The sequence below is a fragment of the Austrofundulus limnaeus genome, unplaced genomic scaffold (assembly GCF_001266775.1).
Source record: "Austrofundulus limnaeus strain Quisiro unplaced genomic scaffold, Austrofundulus_limnaeus-1.0 Scaffold1760, whole genome shotgun sequence".
In the NCBI taxonomy this organism is placed as follows: domain Eukaryota; kingdom Metazoa; phylum Chordata; class Actinopteri; order Cyprinodontiformes; family Rivulidae; genus Austrofundulus; species Austrofundulus limnaeus.
In genome coordinates this window covers 32954-33745 of record NW_013954162.1, presented here as the reverse complement: position 1 = coordinate 33745, position 792 = coordinate 32954, and the positions used below count along the sequence as shown (strand labels likewise).

At 48.8% G+C, this 792-nt stretch overlaps 1 protein-coding gene across 1 annotated transcript in view; it reads right to left on the bottom strand.

Annotated features, from left to right (window-relative positions):
• Positions 1-792, bottom strand: part of LOC106536302 (endonuclease V) — a gene marked incomplete at its 3' end in the record, with an annotated part of 6128 nt that overhangs the window by 1571 nt on the left and 3765 nt on the right. Inside the window, 2 exon segments of the mRNA XM_014033511.1 lie at positions 180-292; positions 388-427. Coding sequence (XP_013888965.1) covers positions 180-292; positions 388-427 — 153 coding nt within the window.

Below are 792 nucleotides of genomic sequence, written 5' to 3'. Positions count from 1 at the left end.
CAGTGACTCTAAAGCTTTTATTTCAAAACAAAAAGGAAAATGATCCGAGTYAGGATGAAGAKCTCAGAGGTGAAGACTCTCAGCTACTACCAACTAAACGTGTCTCAGTGTCTGTRAARCTGAATTTATTTTCTGAATTTAAATGAGCTCTTTGGGTGTACAGGTCRTGTSATTCTCACTTGTGATTGGTGCTCRTCGTTCYTATCCACACCTTGCACCTGCAGCAGGTTCTTGGCCACGCCCACACAGGGAAGCCCCGACAGYAGYCCCAGGTGACACGCCAGTCCGAACTCTGAAACGGTTCCAACAGAGCCCGTCAGGGTCCAACGGCCTGACGGGTGGGAGGGGCCAGTGATTGGTCAGTTTTTAGGTTTGATTAAAGTCTACCTCTGTAGTGGAAGAGACCGTTTCCATCCACAAACACCACCTGTTGACAGGAAACAACAGAGGCTGTAAACTGCAGCTTTTAATTCATCTGGAGTCACAAGAAGCAGCTGCGCCTCTGCAGCCGGAGCTGAAGCATCTGGAGCTGAAGCATCTGGAGCTGAAGCATCTGGAGCTGAAGCATCTGGAGCTGAAACATCTGGAGCTGAAGCATCTGGAGCTGAAACATCTGGAGCTGAAACATCTGGAGCTGAAACAGCCTTCAGTCACCAAAACACAATCCTGATACGGAGGTTACAACATCCACTGCAACACTTCTTTTACTCCTCATTTATAATTCATGACCTGAGGCGGCTCCACTGTCACCAGTCAGATACGGGGGAGTGTGTGTGTGTGTGTGTGTGGGGT